Source organism: Mercenaria mercenaria, chromosome 3, assembly GCF_021730395.1.
Source record: "Mercenaria mercenaria strain notata chromosome 3, MADL_Memer_1, whole genome shotgun sequence".
Lineage (NCBI taxonomy): Eukaryota > Metazoa > Mollusca > Bivalvia > Venerida > Veneridae > Mercenaria > Mercenaria mercenaria.
Window position 1 is genome coordinate 94,913,888 of NC_069363.1, and position 19,465 is coordinate 94,933,352.

A 19,465-nucleotide genomic window follows, 5' to 3' on the forward strand; every position below is an offset into this window, starting at 1 on the left:
ACAGCAACAACAGCAGCAGGAGAAGAAGAGGTAGATGTACAAGACGTATTAATGGAAGCAGGTATAGTAGTATCAGTAGTAGCAGTTGTAGTAGTAGTAGTAGAAGTAGTAGTAGTAGTAGTAGAAGTAGTAGTAGAAGAAGAAGAAGAACATGAAGTAATAGCAATAGAAGTAGCGGCACCAGTAGTAGTAGTACAATTAAAATATTAACTATTGGCAATGGAGGGTATTAGAGTAAAATTGAGTAGGGTATCTAGTAAAATTGTCCGTTAGGTTTGGTGGGGATCACTTTTTAATAGATATTATCGTCGAAAGTCTTTTTAGGAGCCGGTGTTTTACACGGAAAGAATAACTTTTTTAAATAGAACAATGTCCGGGAATCGATATTGTATGAGAGTTCGAATGTAGTAATTTCGGCAGTAAGTATTTTACATAGAAGGAGTCATTTTTTCTATAGAATAATAACCGGGGTCGTTATTCTATGAGATTCGAAGGGAGTCATCTTTAGGGAGTCAGTATTTTACTTGGAGGGGTCAGTTTTTCTATAGAATAATGACCGGGGGGTCGTTATTCTATAGAGTTTTCAAAGGGAGTCAGTTTTTTATAAGGGGAGTCAATATTTTACAGGAAAGAAGTCACATTTTCTATAGAATAATGACCGGGGGGTCGTTATTCTATGGGGTTCGAAATACTTCATTACACCGACTGGTTTTCGACGCTTGGAAAGGAAGTACATAAAATTTCCGGTACTTTCACTTGTGAACGAAACTACTCGAGTACGAACCGGTAGAAGGGAGACAATCCAAAATCAAGATGTCTGCGCCCACGTACTGAAAAACAACAACAAAAAGAAAAAATATATTGTTTGAATTCGAAGTACATTTTTGATAAAAAAAAGCAGAGAAAAACGAGGTTTGTATTCATTATTCGATTTTGCTTCGCTAAATTATGGAGACTGATCTTGCCGTGTTTAAGAAGGTGGCTGAAACCCGAGATAAAATGAAAAAAATGGGAAAGATTTTTTTTACCGTCAGTAGAACTGTTTTGGTGATAGTCCAACTAATTGTACGTGAGCCACGATATTGTGATAATTTTTGCGTACGTCAATATCTTTCCTCCACGTACAACATAGAAAGTACCTTTTCAGTGTTGAGCCTCCCGCATTGATTTCTGGGCAGAGAGTAGGCGATTTTTAAATCGCATTTTAATTATTAAAAAACAAAAATATTAGTGAAATTTTAAGATACCTGGAAAGAGTATCCATTTTTTCTTTCCATTCAATTGATGTTTATGTGAATAAACGGCAAAACACGAGTTTGTCACTGTTTTAAACAAGACACCCTAAAGTTTACACAAATTTTACATGGCTCCATTTCATGTCACGTGATCGATAACGACCAACCGCACTGTCAGCGTGTACTGAGTGAAATGGCGGATGTGTAAATACAGCGAGGTAGCCAAACTGAAACATACACAGTGTTTATGCTTTATTAACGTGTTTTCCTGTTACGTTTAAACCATAAAATGATTCAGTTTTATTTTGTTTTACGATTTCATCTAGTAAATATATTGCCTGATTGTGTTTTTACCTTAATCTAATTTCACCACAGAAAAGGTCGTTATCGGTTTTGACGTAAAGAGAGGGATTATGACCTATCACGAAAATATCTCAGAATCACTTTTGACGTCAAATTATTTGGACTATTTTGGTGACTGCCCTGTTTCAGTGATTTTTATTTCATCCTTGCTGACGTTTTTCTTAGAGAGCCTTGTGACATAATTCTAAAGTAAACCCTGGGAGAGAAAATACCAAGGTCCCTACTGGGGCTCGAACCCCGGACCTTGTGATCCAAAGGCGGACACTCAGCCACGTCGCTTAAGGGTTAACCCAACAGCAAGGCTGTTGGAAGTGGCCTGTAAACCTACTATCTCTACAATCCTAATCATGAAAGGTAAATTTATAGAATTTACCTGAAGGCAGTGGCTAGGGGTCCGGTAACCAGACCTTTAGACCAGGATTATAGAGGTCCAGTTTTGCGGTAATCGGTATGAATACTGACAAAGAGCTAGGAGGTTATTTATTTTATGCCCATTTTATCTTTAAAAGCAGGAGATGATTTCAAAAAAGTTGTTCTCATATTTTTCTCGTTTTAATACAATGTAATCTTTAGTCACAGGAAATAGAAGTATTTAAAATTCTTTTATCGATTAATAGCAATTTGTACCCCATAATTGGAAGCTTTTATCAAATTCTTGTCTTTCTCGCCAACGGGACTGATGAATTATAATAATAAACATAATTTTTTCTTTAGTATTATGGACATGGATTGTGCTCATGAATTGTTAAATTCATTTTACTGCTGGAGTAAATAAATAATGGTAACTGGACATCTGGACCTGGAGTCTAGAGGTCCAGTGCTAAATATATACATAAACTATTATCAAAGAGCTATAAAAATGAATAGAGCGGCAACTTTAAAGGCATATAGAGCAAATCTCGCCGGCATCACATTGCAACTGAATGGGATCTCGTTTTACAAGTGTATGAAACAGATAGCAGAAGAATAAAAATTTGTGTTGTGAAAAACTTTCTATCAGATAGTTTGTTTATAATGGTAATGGTGTTTCTTTAATGTTATTAGTATTTTCTACATGGGGAAGGAATGAGTTTATGATTGAAAGTCTGAAAAATCAAAAGTTGCCATTTGAAAACTGGACCTGATTCGGTTTATAACATGCCAGCCGTATCGCCAGTGTAATAGTTTACTAATACTTTAATAAGTATTATTTTTTATTAGTATTAATAATCAGTCAAGTCAGCAAACGCTGCATTAACATTATGCGGTGACACAAGCTTACGTGAGATTATCTCTAGTTGCCATTCTGTGTATTTATACTTCTTAGCTATATAATTATGTACTGTAATATACCTGTGTATAAGGTAATTGCTGGTAAAAGTTATGATTAGTTGTCATAAAGTTGCCTTTTTATACGCCTGTTTGAAAAACGGGACGTATTATGGGAACGCCCCTAGCGGGCGGGCGGGCGGCATCCACAGACTGCATATCTTCTTCATGCATGGAGGGATTTTGCTGAAACTTGGCACAGTTGTTCACCATTATGAGAAGGAGTGTCATGCGCAAGAACCAGATCCCTAGGTCTAAGGTCAAGGTCACACTTAGAGGTCAAAGGTCAAATTCAAGAACGACTTTGTCTGGAGCATTTCTTCTTCATGCATAGAGGGATTTTGATGAAACTTGGCACAATTATTCACCATCATGAGACGGAGTGTCATGCGCAAGAACCAGGTCCCTAGGTCTAAGGTCAAGGTCACACCTAGAGGTCAAAGGATACAAGAATGAAAACTTTGTCCGGAGCATTTCTTCTTCATGCATGGAGGGATTTTGATATAACTTGGCACAAATGTTCACCACCACGAGACAGAGTGTCCTGCGCAAGAACCAGGTCCCTAGGTCTAAGGTCAAGGTCACACTTAGAGGCCAAAGGTCAGATACAAGAATGACTTTATCCGAAGCATTTCTTCTTCATGCATGGCAGGATTTTGATGTAATTTTTTTTCAATTGTACACCATCATGAGAAGAAGTGTCATGCGCTGGTCCCTTCTTTAGATTACTTCCCTTTGTTGTTACTATAAATAACTTATATTGTAACTTTTTTCATTACTAGTCGTAGGGAAAAATCGAGACCACTTTTTGGTAGTATAACATGCATGTTACATCCAATTTTGAGGTGTATTTTGACCAGTCTCTACCTGGTAAGGATTTTTGTGTGGACTTACAATTTTTTTTTTTTTGGAATTTTTTTTTGATTTTTTTTTTTTTTTTTTTTTTTTTAAACTTCCCTTAGTTGTTACTATAAATAACTTATATTGTAACTTTTTTTATAATTGACTGTAGGGAAAAACCAAGACCACTTTTCTGTGGTACAACATAGATGTTACTTTCAAATTTTAGGTGTATTTTAAGGTATCTCTACCTGGTAATGAGTTTTTATGTGGATTTAGAAAAACAAAAGAATTACAATAATTCCTAAACAACCACAAAATTAAAATTCCATTTGCAAATACAGGTGCTAGAGTAAAGAAATTTGCTGTGACGGGCGTATATTGTGACATTCTGGCACTCTTGTTTACGTTTATTTTTGTAAATATTGTATGTATAATTAACTCTCATTTGGGTTCGATACATACTGAATAAGAAGATTTAACAGCGATTTCTGGTAGTCACCGTTATTTATTTACTGACTCGAATAGTAAAATGAATTCAACAATTCATGAGCAAAACCTATGTCCATTATACTGAAGAAAGCATTAAGTATTTTCATTCATCAGTCCCAAGAAAAACAAGAACAACAATAAAAGCTTCCGATTTCGGCTTGCATATTGCTATTAATTATATGTCGAATTTGCGGTCGTATTTTTCCCAGGATTAAAGAATTATAAATACTTCTATTTCCTGTGACACTGTGTGACTTACCATGTATTTAAAACTACAAGAAAAATACGAGAACAAACTGAAATCATTTCCTATTGTTAAAGATGATATACGATTATTGCCTTTTGGTGAGGTCAATATGTGGATTTATCGACCTGATAAAAGCGATATTGACTGAGGGTGCAGCCCAAGGTTGATATCACTTTTATGATTTATTGGGTTGATAAATCCACATATCGACCGAACCTAAAAGGCAAAAATTGTTTTATTATTAAATCCAGCTTACTTATAAGTATAAAAATTGAATACAAATATGTGCAGCCTTTGGTCATTTTTCGCAGTAAATTGTGTACGACATCACATTGTTTTGACGTCAAACCATGATGATGTCACAGCTGTAGGTCTGTATGTGTATTTGGCTCCGCCTTCGAGTCAGTACGGCTTTTTATCATTGAACATGTGACTACATCTAGGCCAATGGAAAGGACTATAAATATAGATTTAATAATAAAATAAAATATACTGGTAGAGATCTAGTCTGCTCTTTGTAAATATTCAGTATTCATATTGCTTACTGGACCCCTAGCCTCTGCCTTACCTTAAAGGCTCGCTTACACCTTACTTAGATTGTAAATTATGTAGTATTTTTAAATTACTGAATTCTCTTAATGCCATTTTATCCCTAACTCTTTTCTTACCAATATTGTTTGTGTATGCAACAGTCCCAGTTTTTAATCAGTGAATAGAATTTTTATTGTTATATCATATAGATAAAAGACATCACTATAATTTCATCTTGTGAACAGAATGCCAGAAATTTCATACATTTAGTATATTTTTCAGACTTCATTTTTGAATTAACATAATCATCAGTGATAAATTGTGAGCACTTTTTTAATTACTGAAAGCACAATAGAAGAAAATACTGCTAAGTTTAAATAATATAGGTGTAATTTACCAAATTCTTAAGACTATGAAATATTCTATCAAAAGAACTGTGCTATATTTAATGCTGCATTGATGGTCAAATGGCATGACTATTTTGACTGGTCTTGCCATCCTGAAAGAAACATGATAAATACAGTAAAATGATAATTATGTCTTCAGTGCTAAGTTCTTTAAATACCTGTTCAGATTGTAGAGATGGTACCTACCCAAATAAATCAAAGGGGGACAACTCTGAATTGATCAATAAACTGAAGCCAACATTAAACATTGATCAAAAGTGAAAGAAAAATCAGATAGGTCCTTTTTCAAACAATTTATCAGGCAGACAAAATATGACCTACATTTGTTTAAATCCCTTTGTATTCAATATACAATATGCACGCTTTTCTCATGACTTACACTGACAGTTATTTTGTAAGTTGTAGTGAGGCCCTGATAGAAAGTTTAGTAATGCACGAAGATTATATAAAATAATGCATACATTCCTTTGAAGAAAATTAACGACATTAAGAAACGTTATTAAGTTTTGATCTTTTAGCCAAAGTAGTTTATTGACTGTTCTCAATGGTGATACATTGGTTTACACAACATTTTTATATCAAAATGTAAAATGTATATATATCCAACAATGAGAAATAACAAAAAAAGGTTAAATTGGTAACACAAAAATTCAATGTCGTCAAATATAATTACAATGTTTTAAGGTAGTGGTTGTAATTACTACATGTTAAGGTAGCTGACAGGTAATGACTCTATGTAATGTATTTTAAGCAATTCTCAATTGAAACATTCTCTGGAGGGAACTAGCACGATCATTTGCTTTCCTTGAAAAACGAATAAATGCTGAAAAAGCATATGGAGATTACTCTATTTGATGATTTTCGTTACAGGTCAACTACCCTAAACAAACTAAAAGGTGTTTTATTTATTGTTGAAAACAAAGTAATCGGATAATTTCAGATATCAACATTAATTTAAAACTTATACTGTTTACACAACTTGAAAAAAGGTTTTTGCTGGGGCCTCTCATTTAGAAATATATCAACAATTATCACCTGAATTGAGTGCATTCATGAGTGGAAAATATTGATAGTAAAATGGTGTAGGGGTTTGTTTACAATATAAAATCTTTAATAACTTCTTTAAGGTACATTTTTGGTATGGTTTTGGTAAGCTTATAATAAAGAGCATGTCATTCTCTTTCACTCAGAATTTTTTCAAGCGTTTTTGACTCTTGGCTAGTCTTGGAATTTGACTTTATTAAAAGACAAAAGGAAGTTCAGTATAGGCTCTTTCAAAAGGTTGAAAGTAGAGTAAACTTACCTTATACTCTATTGAATTTATTTAGCTGTGGGAGCTTTTGATATAGACTATAATTGGGGAAGTCCTAAAACCTTTGAAAAACGGTCAATACAAGAGTTGTCCATTTTGCTTCAGATATTTTGAGAAAGTCATTTTTTAGATATCAAGTATTTCTATTTTTGACATGGAGAAGAGGAAAACCATAAATATATTTAGAAAATTGGTGCACTTAGCTATCATTTCACTCTGAAAAAAACCTATAAAGATGAATTTGAATTTTTAGGTACCATCTCTACAGATTGGGTTCAACATTTGTTTAAATATTACAAGAACTGTACTTTCAATCTTTGTTGAGAAACATTAAGGTTTGCCTTGTTGTCACACAGTGATTGGTCCAGCAAATGATGTTTAAGTTCCTAATGGTTGTCCAGTTTATTTTTGTTTGTAACTTTTCTCACTTATCTTTGAAAGCAGTGTTCACATGTATATGATATCTATATTTGATGATAAGTTGTTTAATATAGACTGAAAATAGCTGTTGGTCAAAGGTAGTTTCTGACTGAGTACATACAATGCTATTTCAACTGTTACGATATTGTGTTGCAGATGTACACATTGTTGTCTGGATTGTGGAAGTACATGTTTCAGAAGGAGGAGTACAGTGTCCTTATACTGGGACTGGATAATGCTGGAAAAACTGTAAGTTTTTTGTTGTCTTTATGCGTTGGAAAAACGATATGTTTTTTGTTATCCTGACACTGGGACTGGACTGTAAGTCTTTCGAAGTCCTTGTACTGAGTCTGGATAATGCTGGAAAAACTGTAAGTCTTTTGTCGTCCTCATTCTGGGTCTGGTTTTTGGAATTTTGGTCAGGTAAACTGACTGCCAACAGAACTGAACATTGATGAAAAACGTTGTTAAACAAGCAGACAAAGAAATCTGCTCATAAATATTTATGATTTTTTGGGTTTAATGAACTATCGCAACAGCCAATTTTAAGTGCTGTATGGCAGCCATAAAAAGTCTTGCCATACTTTGATTTAGTGTTGTTATATTTTCTGGGCCTTTGGATCATAGAGTTCATTCAATCATTCAATATTTATGTAAGTACTAACAGTATTCTGCTTAAGCCGATGCTGGGGGTGTGAGGGTTGTTGTACTTTCATTACCTCTCTTAATTAGACTCGATCAAATTGAGTCTGCTAGTACTTTGCTTGGTGGCATTCTGTGCTTCCAATGGATCTTCGTATAGATTTTAATATGAAATTCACTTTTGAATAGAAAAAAAGATTTGGAGCAAAGTTATCTTTTGTGAAATAACATTCATACCCATTTTCCCTTCATTTGATCCTCTATATGTAACAGAAACTTGTCTTTCTTTTCAGATAATGTTCTTACATCTTGTATAGATCTATTCAGTATCTTAGTCTTATTTTTATATCCAGTGATACTCTCAAGTCCTTGTCTTACTTAAGGTAGTTTTGCACATTTTATAAACTGCAAGTCATGGTGTAACATCACTTATCCCGTTATCCAGATAACATAGAATAAAGCCTTGACATGGCATAAAGTCACTGATAACATAGATTAAAGCCTTGACATGGCATAAAGTCTCGGATAACATAGAATAAAGCCTTGACATGGCATAAAGTCTCGGATAACATAGAATAAAGCCTTGACATGGCATAAAGTCTTCCTGCTTATAACATTTGTACAGGGCAACAATACCTTCTTTCTACAGGGCAACAATGATTAAAAAGTATTGAAAAAATTCTTAATAATGCCTTCAAGTCCTTTTGAAATTTGCAGATATCTTAAATCATTGACAAATATCTCAAAAAGTAATAAGATGGACATGTACATTTTATTTGATCATATGCAAGGGTATTTGAGTCGCGCCATGAGAAAACCAACATAGTGGGTTTGCGACCAGCATGGATCCAGACCAGCCTGCGCATCCACGCAGTCTGGTCAGGATCCATGCTGTTCGCTAACGGTTTCTCTAATTGCAGTAAGCTTTAAAAGCGAACAGCATGGATCCTGACCAGACTGCGCGGATGCGCAGGCTGGTCTTTATCCAACCTGGTCGCAAACCCACTATGTTGGTTTTCTCATGGCATGGCTCATTTCATTAAAATATACAATAAAAAAAAATGGCAAAAATGTCTTCAAAATTGTAATGTTATGATAGACTCCCATTATAAAAACTTAGGTACGGTCCAATCTGATCAAATTAGTCTAGCAAAAATCATGCACATGATCCTATCTTTTTTGCCAAGTGTTCTTAGGATATTCTGAAGTTTAAAAATAAAAAAATCGGGGCTTAATCAAATTCTACATTGTAGAAAAAAAGTTGATCTGGAGATGCAGAAGTACTTTAATTTACTGGACTTATCTTATTTGACTACTGTTGATCCAGATAGTTTTATAAGGCAAGATGCATTCCACTTCTGCTTGTCACTAAAACAAGAATCTTTTTTGCTTTTTTCCAGACCTACTTGGAGCATACGAAAATGAACTTCACCAAAAAGTATCAGGGGATGAATTTGAATAAAATTACAACTACTGTTGGCCTTAATAGTAAGTATAGTGAGGCAGTGTTATAACAAGGCACTAGAATCATTTAGGATTTGTAGCAATGTGGACCGATGAATTACATCAAGTATCATCATCTGATTCAGTATAAAATCATGGGTGAGTCATTTATAATGGATGTTACTTTCCGTGGCCAAATGATTCTGGTCACTGGCTTGAAATCACTTGCCCCTTACAAATGTTGATTTGAAAACTTGGCAAGGGTGTAAAATTGTTCATGTTAGGAAGTTATCCAGCTAGCTTATGTTAGGCTTATTATTCTTTTTAGGGTCCCACTCATGCTTGAAATAATGCTTGGATTGGACCTGGGGTCTTTCTCCATCATGAAAAGCTGAAAAGAAATGCCATATAACAAACATTTTTTGTGTATGTCTAAAATCAGTAAAAACAAAACAAATTCCTTAGTAAAAGCATTAATCTGACTGTTATAATAGAAAAGTCCAATGTTTTAGGTAATAAATAAAGGGATTTTTACATTCACTATAAATTTTGAATGGAAAGGAATAAGCATTTATTTTAGTGTAAAGAACATTAATAATATCAAGGACAGTCCTTTCTGTGACATTGCACTTGGCTCGTTCACAAAAAACATTAACAAAATGGCATCATTAAAGAAAATTTGATTTAATTGATAGGTTTCTCAAAAACTACTACACCAAATGCTTTTTAAATTTCACACGTCTTTGGTAACATGAAGTTACTTCAGTAGACAAGTGACATAATTCAGGTTATGCCTCTTTTTAACATAGAATTTCTGGAAACCAGGTTTGGTTAATTTACATCTGCTGCTTCTGTACTGAATGACTCTTGAAGAACAGTGTGACGTCTGTATCAAACTGACAAACAAAGACTTGTATTATTTACATATTTCAGTTGGTACCATAGTTGTAGGAGGTGTCAAGTTGAAGTTTTGGGATCTTGGAGGGCAGGAGGAACTACAGTCACTTTGGGACAAGGTTTGTCATTTTATTACTTTTCATAGATGAAGAGTATTTAGATTTTTTACTCACCTTAGATAAAGGCTTAGTCAGTAGTATAGAAAAGGACTTAAGTGCTCATTGTAATTGATTTCTTTTGCAAGCCTTTTCATAGAGAGAGGAACTATATAAGTTTTCTTTCGTCCTAATCCCTTTCGTATTTGTGTTATATATGTATACCTGTAAAAGTTTGATTTGATGTTATTTTCGAAATAAATATGTTTAAACTAAACCATGTCAGACTGATGTTTACCTAACTTACTCCACAGTGGCCTTACAAGGACCTCACTGTTAAAAGTCATATTGGTCAGATTTATTTGCTTCATATGTTATTGTAAAATAAGTTGTAGGTGTATTAAAGTTAAAAGTTGTATCATAGATAATTATAGAAAAGTGCTAAAGAAGATAATGATATTTTCAGTATTATGCAGAATCACATGCTGTTATCTATATTGTTGACTCGTCAGACAAGGAAAGAATTGATGAATCTAAAGAAGCCTTTGGTAAGGGCACATTTTCACTTTTTCATTATGTCCCTCAAGAGAGCTCTTTGACAGTCAGTTGATAGACCATTTGGTTTCTAATCAATAGCTAGAGATGCATGGGCCTACAGTGGTCAAACTTCATAGGATAATTGCTTGTCAGTAGATGACATTTTTTAAGGGGATCAGTAGATCAAAATCACAATGATCTTGAGACGAAAAACAGTTCCCAATCAATGACTGAAGAACTCTTGGTCTGCTTGGTTCAAATTTCTCAGGATGATTGCCAGAAACTGCTGTCCCAGTTTCAAAATAATTGCATAGATATTTTTCTTGCAAGACCTTCTGTCACAGTGAATCATGCCACCTCTGAAACTTTGATGAGCAATTTCGGGCAGTGAGGACTCTCAAGAGAAACAAGAGAATATACCCAGAAGCATCTTGTAAGATTTGAAAAAATTGAAAACTGAATGTATAAATATACTTTAAATGATATTAGATTAGGAGATTTCATGCTTTTATTGTATCCCCCGACAACAAAGTTGTAAGGGGGTGTATACTGGTTTCAGGTTGTCTGTCTGTCTGTCTGTCTGTCCGTAGATGCAATCTTGTGCGCACCATCTCTCCTTATCCCCTTGACAGAATTTAATGAAACTTCACACAAGTGATCAGTACCAACAGTAGTTGTGCATGGGGCATGTTAGGTTCTTTTAGAAAAAAAAATTGCAGAGTTATGGGACTTTGTTTTTTTGTTACTATACTATATACATAGACACAATCTTGTGCGCACCGTCTCTCCTCATCCCCTTGACACAATTTACTGAAACTTCACACAAGTGATCAGTACCAACAGTAGTTGTTCATGGGGCATGTTAGGTTCTTTTAGAAAAAAAAATTGCAGAGTTATGGGACTTTGTTTTTTTGTTACTATACTATATACATAGACACAATCTTGTGCGCACCATCTCTCCTCATCCCCTTCACACAATTTAATGAAACTTCACCCAAGTGATCAGTAACAACAGTAGTTGTGCATGGGGCATGTTAGGTTCTTTCAGCGACAAAAATTGCACAGTTATGGGACTTTGTTTCTTGTTAACATACTATGTACATGCAGTCTGCATATGCAATCTTGTGCGTGCCTAATCTACTAAACCCTTGCACACAATTTAATGAAACTTCACACAAGTGATCAGTACCAACCCTAGTTGTGCATGGTGCATGTTACATTCTTTTAGATAAATATTCTGCATAGTTATGGGACTTTGTTTTTTGTTACTATACTGTATACATACAGTCTATATACATACAGTCCACATAATTATGCAATCTTGTGTGCGTCAAATTGCAATGTACTGTGTCAGTGCATGCGGGGGCTACATTCATCACCTTTAGTGATAGCTCTAGTTCATAGTGTTTTATAACATATTGTTTTTTTTAGACAAGATGATAGTGAACGAAACTTTGAAAGATGTTCCTCTACTCCTTTTGGCAAACAAGCAAGATTTACAGGTAAATATATCTTATGATACATCATCTCTTTTTAAGGCTCTTTACATTTACATAGTAATGATCATGTTTTTGCTTAAATAGTCTGCAATTTGAGCTATTATATAACTGTAAAGATAGATGTATGCATGTATTTTGCATGCTTTGTTGGCAAATAAAACACGTGTTTTCCTTCAGATGCATCAAAATTATTCACTCGGGTCTTCGGCCTTCGTGATTAGATTACTACGCATCTGAACTCAAATTTGATCTCATGCCAACAAAGCACGCAAAACTAAAATTTATTACCCAAATATAAGATAAATTATGCATATCATATGAAACAGATTGAGCAGATTGAAAACTCAGCTAAGTCAGTATGAGAAAACAAGAGGACCATGATGGTCCTGAATCGCTCACCTTTTCCCACATGATCCAGTTTTGAGTATGACGTCGTTTTTTCTATTATTTGACATAGTGACCTAGTTTTTGAGCTCATATGACCCAGTTTTGAACTTGACCTAGATATTATCAAGATAAAAATTCTGACCAATTTTCATGAAGATCCATTGAAAAATATGGTCTCTAGAGAGGTCACAAGGTTTTTCTATTATTTGACCTATTGACCTAGTTTTCAAAAATACGTGACCCTGTTTTGAACTTTACCTAGATATCATCAAGGTGAACATTCTCACTAATTTTCATGAAGATCTCATGAAAAATATGGCCTCTAGAGAGTTCACAAGGTTTTTCTATTTTTATACCTACTGGCCTAGTTTTTGACCGCACGTGACCCAGTTTCGAAACTAACCTAGATATCATCAAGATGAACATTCAGATCAATTTTCATGAAGATCCTTTGAAAAATATGGCCTCTAGAGAGGTCAAAAGATTTTTCTAATTTTAGACCTACTGACCTAGTTTTTGACCGCAGTTGACCCAGTTTCAAACTTGACCTAGATATCATCAAGATGAACATTCTGACCAACTTTCATACAGATACCATGAAAAGTATGGCCTCTAGAGAGGTCACAAGGTTTTTTTATTATTTGACCTACTGACCTAGTTTTTTAAGGCACGTGACCCAGTTTCAAACTTGACCTAGATATCATCAAGGTGAACATGCTGACCAATTTTCATGAAGATCCATTCAAGGGTATGGCCTCTAGAGAGGTCACAAGGTTTTTCTATTTCAAGACCTACTGACCTAGTTTTTGATCGCAGTTGACCCAGTTTCAAACTTGACCTATATATCGTCAAGATAAACATTCAGACCAACTTTCATACAGATCCCATGAAAAATATGGCCTCTAGAGAGGTCACAACGTTTTTCATTATTTGACCTATGACCTACTTTTTGATGGCACGTGACCCACTTTCGAACTTGACCTAGATATCATCAAGATGAACATTCAGACCAACTTTCATACAGATCCCATGAAAAATATGGCCTTTAGAGAGGTCACAAGGTTTTTCTATTATTTGACCTACTGACCTAGTTTTTGATGGCACGTGACCCACTTTCGAAACTGACCTAGATATCATCAAGGTGAACATTCTGACCAATTTTCATGAAGATCTCATGAAATATATGGCCTCCAGCGAGGTCACAAGGTTTTTCTATTTTTAGACCTACTGACCTAGTTTTTGACCGCACATGACCCAGTTTCGAACTTGACCTAGATATCATCAAGATGAACATTCAGACCAACTTTCATACAGATCCCATGAAAAATATGGCCTCTAGAGAGGTCACAAGGTTTTTCTATTATTTGACCTACTGACCTAGTTTTTGAAGGCACGTGACCCAGTTTCGAACTTGACCTAGATATCATCAAGGTGAACGTTCTGACCAATTTTCATGAAGATCTTTTGAAATATATGGCCTCTAGAGAGGTCACAAGGTTTTTCTATTTTTAGACCTACTAACCTAGTTTTTGATGGCACGTGACCCAGTTTCAAACTTGACCTAGATATCATCAAGGTGAACATTCTGACCAATTTTCATGAAGATCTTTTGAAATATATGGCCTCTAGAGAGGTCACAAGGTTTTTCTATTTTTAGACCTACTGACCTAGTTTTTATCGGCACATGACCCAGTTTCGAACTTGACCTAGATATCATCAAGGTGAACATTCTGACCAACATTCATAAAGATCCCATGAAAAATGTGACCTCTAGAGTGGTCACAAGCAAAAGTTTACGGACTGACGCACGCACGCACGGACGGACGGACGACGGACACCGTGCGATCACAAAAGCTCACCTTGTCACTTTGTGACAGGTGAGCTAAAAATGAAGGCCAATATAAAAAAAACGGACAAGAAAACAAGGCCAGTACAGGAATCAAGCATTTTGACTGCTTAAAGATGTTTTTCACAATTATTTCTAGTGGACAGAATTTTTTGTAACTTTGCATATTTATAGATTGATGTATGACAAGTTAAAATAAAAAATAAAAATGATAGGTACCCATGCTTCTTTTTTCAATATTCAAAGTTTATTAAGAACACCAAAATGGTATTTTTGTCTGAAGAAACAATACATACATGTCATAATAAAACTACTGCAAACAACTATTTATTCAAAGTTTCACTCTGATGTTACTGTTTATGCATCACAATTAATGAAACCACTATAACTATGCATAAAATGTCAACATATAGATATATTAACTCAGAAAAATTACTCTTGACAGATGTCGAAAGTATCTGAAACTGAGAAAAACACGAAGTATTTCTTAATGATATGAAAAATCTAGCAGACAGAATTTTACCAAATTTTATATTATGTAAGCTAGAACTAAGACAAAAAAATCTAAACCAAAAAAATAATATCAACCCGTGCTTGTTTTCAAGAAAAATCAAATGATATTCTCTCCACCCACAAAAGTATTTTTTCATTACCCCACCCACCTAAAAATTATGAACATTTTTTTTCTTACAAAACAAATTGCACAATGTTATTATCAGTTTCTTAACCAGTTTTCTTACTCACTTGCGGAATAATGCTCCTTTAAGGTTGCATGCCTCTAGGTCAAATACTTTTTGAGATACGTGCTACACAAGCTTTCACATGCCATTTACGTATATATTTGACCATGTCAAGGGACATAAATCTGTTTTTACTGAATGAAACCTCAAATAAAAGCACTGGTGCACAACTTCGCATGCTGAATTTAATTCTTGTGTGGTTTCATGACTTGGCGCATATACGTTTGAGGTACATGCAACACAAATGTTTAGACCCTTTATGTACAATTTGACTGACAAGGGCCATAACTCTGGTCTTACTACGTGAAATGCGGGATGGGGCACAAAAAGTATAACAACATTTTTAGGAAGTCACATTTGAACTTGAAGGAGATAGATCTACGTTAAGATTTTCTGGAATTTTATTTGACTTGGAGTCGGCTGAATCATTACTGGACGAAATAGTTTACTTTCAAATTGGCTGTCCACAATGTATTTGATTCGAGCACTTCCTACGACTACTCCTCCAATAAAACACCATCACTTTTAAAGGTAAAATATGGATGCACGACCTATATTGTCAGTACATACGATATTTTTTGCGCGGTGCGCTGCATATCCGACAATTATGCCCTTTCGGCGGCGAATCCTGAACTTTACAGTGGTTATCGCTTGCTGCGCGATTGAGCTGCGCACAAAATATTGTGATGAACTCCTTTAAACTGAGGGGGCGATATGGAGTTGAATAATATGTTTGTCATATTTTGCTGTTAATTCAGGCATTTGAAACATTTACAAAGTAAGGAGTGAGAGTGAAATTCTAGCTTTCTTTTCTCTCTGTAGGATGTGGTTACAGTTGGAGATATAAAGTCAGTATTCAACAGTAGTAGAGAGCTGATAGGACACAGAGATTGTAGAGTAAATGGCGTGTCAGCTTTAAAAGGGTAATGTTTATTTTGTTCTAAGGATATGCAAGTATTGTATGTAAGTGTATACATGTAGTAACAAGCAAATGTTTCAAAAGGTTATAGTATAACAAAAATTGTTGATATTTAATTGTATCTCATAAATAAGCAGTTATGAGGACAATTTTAGCTTGACTATACAAAGTATATGGAGAGCTATCCCACTCGCCCATGTCATCATGGGATTCTGTCTTTGCAGCAGCATCAGTAGCATTAACTTTTGCACTAATAGTTCATGAATTATGACCCTTTTATACTTCGGTAAAAGTTTGATGCACTTTCAAGAAACATATGATATTAATCTATTTAAAAGGTTATTTGCTAAATAAAGAATTCTGCAGTGTGTAAATGAAGACATAAACACACTGAAGTTGCTGCCTCCAAGACCAGCCATTTTGTTAAATTTCAAACTTCTATATCTTTTTCAATAGGGGTCTGATTTTAAAAATGCTTCCAGCGTGATGAAAGGCTTGAGGATGGCTTTCATATAAAATTAACATTCCTTGCCCTTTAACAAGAAAATAATAAATCCTACTACTAGTACTAAGTATTACATGTTCTTAAAAAAATGTGACAGCCACATTTTAATCAGATGCATTGTGACCCTTTATAAATGACTCCAGTTATTTGTTTAAACTTGATTGTGATAAAAGCTTGAACTTTTTTAATCACTCTTGAGTCTGTTTCCTGGAATAAACCAGTACTGCTGTTTTGAAAAGGCATGGCAGTGTTCCCACTGGCATTTAAAGTTGGGAGTGAAAACTGAGTTTTTCTTGTACTTTTGCACCCCCTTACTAGGAGATATTTAACAGCTGTCTCCAAAACTGGGGGTGCAAAGTACCATTCTGGGGGTGACAACCCCCATTTTGGGCTGTCTGGGAATACTGAATGGTTGTGACTCCAGTGAGGCTAAAACTCGGGACCTAAACCACTGAACCACCCCTCCTCACATTAGCTTTTGGAATATTAACTCTTACTAAATGTAGCTTAACTTCTTATGTTTGTTTCTTCATTGGGCGAAAGCCACTCCTTTGAAATTTACATTGATTTGGAAATGTTTTTGGAGAGGCCATGGAAGGCAAAGAGTTGTTTATAATATTTAATGCTTTATTTTGAGTAGTTGTTTTTTATTTTAAATTTTCAGGGATGGTATAAATGAAGGTATAGAATGGATGGTTGATTGTATAAAGAGGAACAGTTTAGTGCGACCTCCGGCACAAAAAGACATCACATGACACAGGATCAATGCTCGACTTTTACTCTGTGTTTGTAACTCTGGGGCCATGTTGTGATAAAAAGTTGTACATAATGGGATTATACGATAGTTTTGGGTATAGAAGATGGGAATTAAAGAACACACAAACTTCTGCTATCATGTGTGATATTATGAAAGTCACCAGTTAAAAGCAGACCATCTAATAACCTCGAGTTAATGTGCTTAGAGCATGTAATACATAAATTATAATATTGAAAGTCATTGATAGTAATTTTAATTTGCAAAAATGTTCATATCAAAGGTTTCTGGAGATTGCAGGTTTGTATCAAGGTTACAAATCTGATGGTACAGCTGCAGTGCTGACCAGTATGCTCAGTGCTTTTCTATGATCAAATTCAGGGTTGCAGGTTATGACCAAAAATAGCACCTCTGTTGTTTTTTTACAAGATATTGCAGCTGGAATATTTGGGTCAGAAGAAGGACAATGATTCACTGTCACAATGACCTTTCTCTTAACATTTTTATTAAAATTTTTGGAAGTCTGTGATGGTATTGAAAATTGATTTTGTATGCCGCAACTTTCACTTTATAGTACAAATTTAGTTAGCAGATAAATAAAACTATAATAGAAGAAAATGCATTTGAAGTTATTCTGTTGACATTCTTTAGTATTTAGAGTTTTTGAAGTTTCTTTGAAGAGTATGCTATCAAAACAAGCTGGGTTATTTTGCACTGTCTTGAAATGGTTTGTTTATGATACATATTCAAGTTCATTTATTTAAGATTTGTTTTGGTAGAATTGTTTCCATCTGCTTCAGATTACTGACTGGTTCATGTTACACTGTAACAGTTTTTGTCAGCTTCTTTATGATACATGTATACCACAATCTACAATATTCAGAGTGCTGATAGAATTGTTTTCGTTGTAGTTTTGAATGTATTATTGTACCCCCCGACAACAAAGTTGTAAGGGGGGGTATACTGGTTTCAGGTTGTCTGTCTGTCTGTCCGTCTGGCCGTCTGTCCGTCTGTCCGTAGACGCAATCTTGTGCGCACCATCTCTCCTCATCCCCTTGACAGAATTTAATGAAACTTCACACAAGTGATCAGTACCAACAGCAGTTATGCATGGGGCATGTTAGGTTCTTTTAGAAAAAAAAATTGCAGATTTATGCGACTTTGTTTTTTTGTTACTATACTATATACATAGACACAATCTTGTGCGCACCATTTCTCCTCATCCCCTTGACACAATTTAATGAAACTTCACACAAGTGATCAGTACCAACAGTAGTTGTGCATGGGGCATGTTAGGTTCTTTTAGAAAAAAAAAATTGCAGAGTTATGGGACTTTGTTTTTTTGTTACTATACTATATACATAGACACAATCTTGTGCGCACCATCTCTCCTCATCCCCTTGACACAGTTTAATGAAACTTCACACAAGTGATCAGTACCAACAGTAGTTGTGCATGGGGTATGTTAGGTTCTTTTAGAAAAAAAAATTGCAGAGTTATGGGACTTTGTTTTTTTGTTACTATACTATATACATAGACACAATCTTGTGCGCACCATCTCTCCTCATCCCCTTGACACAATTCAATGAAACTTCACACAAGTGATCAGTAACAACAGTGGTTGTGCATGGGGCATGTTAGGTTCTTTCAGAAAAAAAAATTTGCAGAGTTATGGGACTTTGTTTTTTTCTTACTATACTATATACATAGACACAATCTTGTGCGCACCATCTCTCCTCATCCTCTTGACACAATTTAATGAAACTTCACACAAGTGATCAGTAACAACAGTAGTTGTGCATGGGGCATGTTAGGTTCTTTTAGCGACAAAAATTGCAGAGTTATGGGACTTTGTTTCTTGTTAACATACTATGTACATACAGTCTGCATATGCAATCTTGTGCGTGCCTAATCTACCAAACCCTTGCACACAATTTAATGAAACTTCACACAAGTGATCGCGGACGGTAGTGGCAATACATGCTACCGTACATGGCCTCTGAACCCGGGTTCCGCACGTCGTTTCATTTACATCGAATTAAAAAT

General features: G+C 34.9%; 1 protein-coding gene across 2 annotated transcripts; it reads left to right on the forward strand.

The window, feature by feature from the left end:
- Positions 1-437: 437 nt before the first annotated feature.
- Positions 438-19,373, forward strand: LOC128555788 (ADP-ribosylation factor-related protein 1-like). Of its 2 annotated transcripts, XM_053539353.1 has the most exons (8): positions 438-912; positions 7,312-7,404; positions 9,198-9,285; positions 10,174-10,256; positions 10,699-10,780; positions 12,201-12,271; positions 16,064-16,164; positions 17,330-19,373. In XM_053539353.1, the coding sequence occupies exons 2-8, from the start codon at positions 7,312-7,314 to the stop codon at positions 17,418-17,420; spliced, it is 609 nt and encodes a 202-aa protein (XP_053395328.1). In that variant the 5' UTR covers positions 438-912; the 3' UTR covers positions 17,421-19,373. The 2 variants fall into 2 exon arrangements, with proteins under 2 accessions (XP_053395328.1, XP_053395329.1); XM_053539354.1 differs by lacking the exons at positions 438-912; positions 7,312-7,404 and adding an exon at positions 7,512-7,526.
- Positions 19,374-19,465: the final 92 nt, after the last annotated feature.